General features: G+C 45.2%; 1 protein-coding gene across 1 annotated transcript in view; it reads right to left on the bottom strand.

The window, feature by feature from the left end:
• The window catches only part of T265_01569 (hypothetical protein), a gene marked incomplete at both ends in the record, with an annotated part of 44,357 nt that overhangs the window by 35,190 nt on the left and 2,504 nt on the right, over positions 1–6,663 (bottom strand). The window contains one exon of the mRNA XM_009165628.1: positions 678–742. Coding sequence (XP_009163892.1) covers positions 678–742 — 65 coding nt within the window. The remainder of the gene's footprint in view (positions 1–677; positions 743–6,663) is intronic.

The raw sequence follows: 6,663 nt of genomic DNA, 5'->3' as shown, positions 1-6,663 counted from the left end.
CAAACAAATTGAAAGTCTGAACACAGCCTTTACAACAATGGAATGGATATAAGGCCCTCAAAGAGGTCACTCCTGCTAACTGGAACGTCAGAGCCAGAAATAACACCTCGTCTAGTGTTCATGACTCTGAACTTAGGCAAACAAATTGAAAGTCTGAACACAGCCTTTACAACCCTCGAATGGATATAAGGCCCTCAAAGAGGTCACTCCTGCTAACTGGAACGTCAGAGCCAGAAATAACACCTCGTCTAGTGTTCATATTTAGACTCTGAACCCAAAAGTACCTCCCCAATAACGTCTGAAAAAGAGCAAGCATACTCGCGAACTGAGGTGAGAACGATCACTGGGGTAATCACAAGGCTTAGCCACCGCGAGTAAAATGTATAAACATATTACCGTGCAAGACAGATCGCACAATGTGGGGGTTTTAAGATGGTGGGGAAAGTGTTTACTTTTCCGTTCTACTTACGTCTACATACATGGTAAAATGACATTGAAAAAATATTAAGGACTGGACACAAACATCACTAAGCTATCATTTCCAAGTTTCGGCAATTTTCGAACAGTAGTCATAAAGGATGCAAGGAAAAAGCAAGCAGAACAGTGTTCAAGACCTAATGAAGATGGCCGGGTGTTTTGATAAATGGGCACAATAAACTGTACTACTTTCCACTCACCTCAGCCAACGATCCCAAATCACCCTGACTCTTGAGTTTGGCTTTCAAATGTTCCAAGCCAACACCTAGAGAGGAGAACATAAGTTGATGGAATAGCTTATGATTTCTCAAAAGAGCCACGTCTTCCCGCGTTCGTAATTGCGAAAGGTTATGACACTGGATAATTGAAATAAGAATGGGTGCAACGGAAAAAGCAATACAACTAGAATCAATTTGAAAAAGTCTGAAGTTAATTTAGAGCTGGTAGTTTTACAAACACTTTTAAACGAGATTTTTTGTCAAATTCCTGTGGGAAAATTGTTGTCAGAGAATATGGACACGAGCAGCTTATGGTGAAAACAAGTACACCAACAGGACAAACAGCAGACCATAGAAGAGGCGAAGCATTTGACCACTCCTGAGAGGCAGAATTTCCAACTTTGATTCGCGCCTGACATTATATATATACCCACTAAAGTCCAGTTTTCGGCACAACAAAGCATGTAGAAATGAAAACGAATTACAGCATGAAATGCTATTTGGCGTCGAGTCGGTGAAGATTCACGAATACGCCACAAATGTGACTCCGCGCCATTCCCAGAAGTATCTTAAACCAAGTACAGTCGTCCTCTTGATGCCCAAGCCAAGGGGTCGGCATGGGGCAAGAGATTGACTGACGGTGATAGATTTCAGTACTTAGCACCGGATGACGCGTCAGCCTCCTATGCTCGCGAATGGTGCTGGGAAAGGTCAGTGCAGGGGTATACCTACAACGTGCCCCAATCATCTTAGTTGTAGGTGGAGCAATACTGAGTCGAACACCTTCGGAGCGGCCGGCACATCGTACACATGTGATTTCTGTTGTATATTTGCTCTGTTTTTCAAACGTTTCATCGTGTGTCTTGGTAAATCATCTTCTGCTCCGGCTCTCAGTGTCGAAGTTTTGGATGAATAAAGCCTAGCTTCCGGGCCCTCAGTTTTTTCATTCTTATTCTGATTGCGCTGCATTCCATCCCTCGTCGAACACAACGGTTTTCCAAGAAGCGACGATCAGAGGTAGTCAACTTACTAATGCCTTCAACAAAAGGGTCCAAGTTTTACATCTGTATAAAAGCACTTCTTGCGTCCCACACATGCAAATTGTAAAATGCTACCGCAGTTTAAATGAAACTTAATCCACAAGCCTGCAGACTACGCGGCCAACATGGCGAACAAAATCATCTTAGCCGGATGATCATGTAGATCCCACGTGGACTATAGAAAACGGAAAACTAAGACAACTATTACGTATCCTCGATGCCTGTGGCGTCGTTGTAACATCAACTTGGCCATCACCTGCAGAGAAACTTCCGGGAAATGCAATCAACACTGTCTCACGGAATTCGCCTTTTTTCGGGCAACAGATAAGGAAACGTTTCGGGTTTTACTAGCGGTGTCTCCGAAGCAGTGCCCATAGTCATTGGGTTCACCGAACGAGAAATGCAGCAGTGTGCAACGTGGCCGTCGGAAGGCAGGATAGAGCTATTCACACCATAGACTACACTGTTTGAACCACGCGCTTCATTTGGCAGAAGACCATCTGCCTTGCAGGACCACTTTTGTCCAGCTAAGCGCAAGACGGAAAACACTAAGTGTTCAGCCCTTGACTTAGCACGAAGCGTGAAAGCATCGATCATTAACGAATCACATTGGGAACTGTCGTCTTTGTAGCAGGGGCACACCGAGTAAGGCAACCTAATGGCCAGTGACGTCAGCAGATGTGGATCAAACAAGCAACCTGCATCAAATTTATCGCCTCCAGTGCGTAACAGTCTCGAGTCCTACTTGGTCGAAAATTGCAAAAATCTAAGGACGTTAAAGCGGCTAGGATACTCAATGCGATAAACGAATGCATCCATGGACGAAATGGTAGTAACTGGAACGGTTCGTAGTTGGCTCCTACCTGACAATCTCTGCATAGACGTAGGACGTTCGGCTGCAACACTCTCTTTCGCTGCTTAGCTGCCAAGCCACCCGAGAAAAACACGAGGGCTGGGTTACTGCCAGATTGACCAAGCCTAGACAGCAGAAGTTGAGATGCAGAGGCCGGGTCCGAAACACGGACTTTCCAGTCAGTAAATTCTCACCCTAACCGCTAAGTCATCTCGCCGCTCGTATATAACTCACATATAACTTCGGATTCAGAACACAATGGAGTATTTCCATATTTTCAAAAACCAAAAATCACTTTCCAAAACTACTGGGTTTATCAAAACATGGAACACCACGCTAACCAGCACCTCCCATTGATGTAAAACATCCAAAACAAGACGCAATTGCATTCCACCGAATTCACTTGGAAAACCCATCTTCATTTAGATCGATTCTTGACCGGGTGTTTTCAGCAGTCATTCAATTCATCAGCTATAAACCGTGTAACAATGGTACGTTGGTTCCAACTGCTACAGTATCGACCAGCGGAAAATGGGAGAGCAAATAGGATATACCCAAGCATTAGAAGCGATGGTATAATCAGTCCGCTAGAACTTGAAAATTCAACACTGAGGGCGATAACCTTGATTGATTGAAGTATATCTGCCAGTGTAATTAACCTTTGGTGAGTCGAGTCCCTGGGTTCCCGTTCGTCGAACCCAGTGGTTAGCGTTTTCATACTTCAGTGCCAGGTCATAGATTGTCCATCTCTCAGTCGTTTTCATTCAGCAAACAGCTCTGCAGGGCAGGCGGTTCGCGGAGTACATGCCATAAACACCGACTTATCATGGGAGAGTTTCTTCTTCCTAAAACTATCTGAAGTACTTCAGGATTTCTAATCTGATGTTCCCATTGGATCCGATCAATGCTTCAGAGACACCGATAGTCAAACACTGACAGATTTCGTACGTCCTCTGCACGTAGAGGTCACGTTTCTAATGCGTGATGCTCTTGAGATAACAACTAACGTCCGTAAGCACCATAGGTATCGGGGGTTGACAAAAGCTACCCAAGCCTTCCCAATTCGAGAAGTAATAAGGCCAACATTCGCTACTCCGTCCTTCCTTGGAGGAAAACAGTATCACTGTTCCATAGATATGGGCATGCTGGACGCCTGAAAAAAAACACCTTACTGTCTCCAAGCCACTACCGCAGACTAGAGCGACCTCCTTCCAGAACGCCCCGTAATACGATTTCTAGCAATATGGTGATTCGCTGGTTTTTGTTGGACTGCTCACCGCTGAACTTTACGGCATCGCTTGACTCTAAGGGACTTAGTTCCAGCTCCTGTAGCCGGCAAGACTACCACAGCGCTGAAGCGCGACCACCAAGGCAAGGTGACAACTATAGGTCGGGACTTCCAGTATAATTATCCGATTCGTCACCAAGCCAATCAAGTTTGACTTTCAATATCTTTATCAGAGCGATAAAAAGGAGGTGAAGAATGTAACCTGTGTACGACAGAAGTCGCGAAAGTTAATAAAGGTCGCAGGATCCTCCACTGAACGCGTCTTTACACTCCTCGATAAAACCATTTGAAACTTAAAGAGATCCGTGTGTTCTTAGTTCTAATGAGCAGGGAACAACGGACGGCCACAAGTCTGCCAAGCATTTATGTGGCTAAAATGACCACATGAGTTATGAGTTAATGGAAGGGTTCCAGCAGCTGAATTTGTTTAGCTGACCATCGTCTTTTATTTAGCCGTAGCACACTTCTGGTGTATAGCGGCCATTTCACCCGAAGGAAGAATAAGAGATGAGATATACGTTAGATAACGATAGAGCTGCAGAGGTTGGCTTTGAAAAATAAACTTTTTGGCCTCTCCATCAGCACTGGCAGCAAAGTTAAAAGAGAAAACTAGTCCCTCCTTGGAGAAGACGCAACATCCGATGTAACGAGGTATAACATAGGAGTATTTCATGGTTGTACGAGGGCTGAGATACTCCCAGAGTGCCCAAACTCAAAGGACGATTAGGGTCCTCAACCAAAGCCTTTGGCTCAAAAGCAGCGGTGGTCGAAGTGGAGACGTCGGAGCTTCCCACATTTTGAAGGTCCCAATCCCTAATATGTTCTCACCCCCAACCTAAGGAGCCAGAAGACTGTGTTAACTACACCTCCACAAGTGAAAATGGAGATAAAATCGTTCAGCAGTAAAACCCTTCCGGTGACTAGCTGTCATGGCAACGAAAGGAGGCACGAAAGCTGGGATACTGCCATATTTTTTAAACCTAGACGGAAGCAGTCGAGATGCAGAGATCGGGTTCGAACCACAAACTTTCCGGTCGGTAAATTTGCGCTTTAATCACTGAGCCACCTCTACCAATTAACCAATTCGATCATCAGTAAACTCTCCATTTAGTTCAGTGGGTGATGGAGGCGGGAAACTGTCACACCACGGTCAGATCTATCCTACTCGTGAATGGGTTTGAGTTTTAACCACTGAGCTACCCCTGCGCCGAGTAGATATCTCCAAACAGCTACGCATAGGGCCGAGCGTTTTCCTAGCCCATATGTTGAACACGGTCACCACGCAGGACCAGAAGAAATATCGTTCAAGTGGCGGCAATTCCACACACCTTTAATAACCATTCAGCTGGCAACTTGCAGTTGGTCAGCCACGGTGGTCAGCATCAAAGAAGCCCATAACGATTAATTGGCCCCGCATTAAGGATTTGGGCAACCGGAATTCACGCGAACAACTGTGAGTGGATTTATATTTGTTTTGGAAGCGATGAGCAGTTATTAAGCAACCATCCAATCTTTCCAACTAGTCAGGTTAACATCAATGCTGCAAAATTGAGTTCAAGTACTTTGAAAACTTAGGAAAAAATCGTTCGGCTTTAGAGCCCTCTCTGTGCCTAACTGCCATGCCACCCAAAGGTTGCACGATGGCTGGGATACTGCCAGGTTGCCGCAGCCTAGACAGGGGAAGCCGAGAGGCAGAGGTCGGGTTCGAACCACGGACCTTCCGGTCAGTAAATCCGCGCTCTAACCACTCGGGCCACCTCTTCCCTTTTGAAACTTAGTGAAGAGTCAATTTGCGCGCAGGTCTATCCCACAGCTTTATGTTCGCAATTACGTCTCTTAGCCAGTCAATCATGGCTCGCGGTTAATAAATAGTGCTTAAACCAAAAAGTTGTATTCGCCTCTTGCAAAATTTCATTTTTGTTCACTCGTTACTTAATCGACCAGATTGTGACCGCACAAGTGATGTAATAGCGGTCACACGGAGAGCTAGTTCACATCCTATGCTCTCTTATGAGCATCTAAACCCCGGAAAAATTGCTGTCAGAGTGGACGATTTCACGTTTCTTTGAGATCCAAACCAGTAGATGATGAGGGGAGCCCGTAGGCTGGAACTGCTTACCCCTACTCTGGTTGGAGAGATAAAATATAGCCATAAATGATTATTTAGTCGGGGACTATCGATTAAGCGGCCATGTTTGGAAATGTGGGCGCTGCGTAATGCATGTAAGAGACACCTCTCCATCCTGCAGTTACTTTTCACTTTAGGATTTTTCGGCCTGCACCTTTTAGGTTTGAACAGCAGCGACAATGTGGCTGTTTATGGTTATATTGACGTCTTCCAGGGTCGGCGAAAAAACGGAACTCATGAACTGCTTACCAGTAGTCATGCCGAGAGCCTTCAGGAGGATAGTTTCTCCGACACCCAACTCATTCCCTTCATAGGCAGGTCCGAGTTGGTTCAAGCATAGGTGGATACAGGTCGATAAATCATCGGGAGATAGAAATCCAACAGAACGAAAAAAATTACTGAGTGCTTCGATTATCTTGAGTCTGAATCCAAATTAGAAGAGCTCAAAAGGAACAACCTTCCAGAAGTTGACTCAATGAATTCAAACGTCTTGGCAAGACAAAGATAAGGGACGCTAAATGCATGTTAAGGCAAAGAATGATGTCAGTACCTCGATCCGTATTCCCAAGGGGCATCATGCACTGGATGGTAGTTTTCTTTTGCAGGGTTGTATGCTAAACTGATCCAAGTAATTTCTCTAAAAGCATCAGTTACGTGGT

Source organism: Opisthorchis viverrini (assembly GCF_000715545.1).
Source record: "Opisthorchis viverrini unplaced genomic scaffold opera_v5_17, whole genome shotgun sequence".
NCBI lineage: Eukaryota > Metazoa > Platyhelminthes > Trematoda > Opisthorchiida > Opisthorchiidae > Opisthorchis > Opisthorchis viverrini.
Note: the sequence above shows the minus strand (reverse complement) of the source record. Positions and strands in the feature narration are given on the sequence as shown.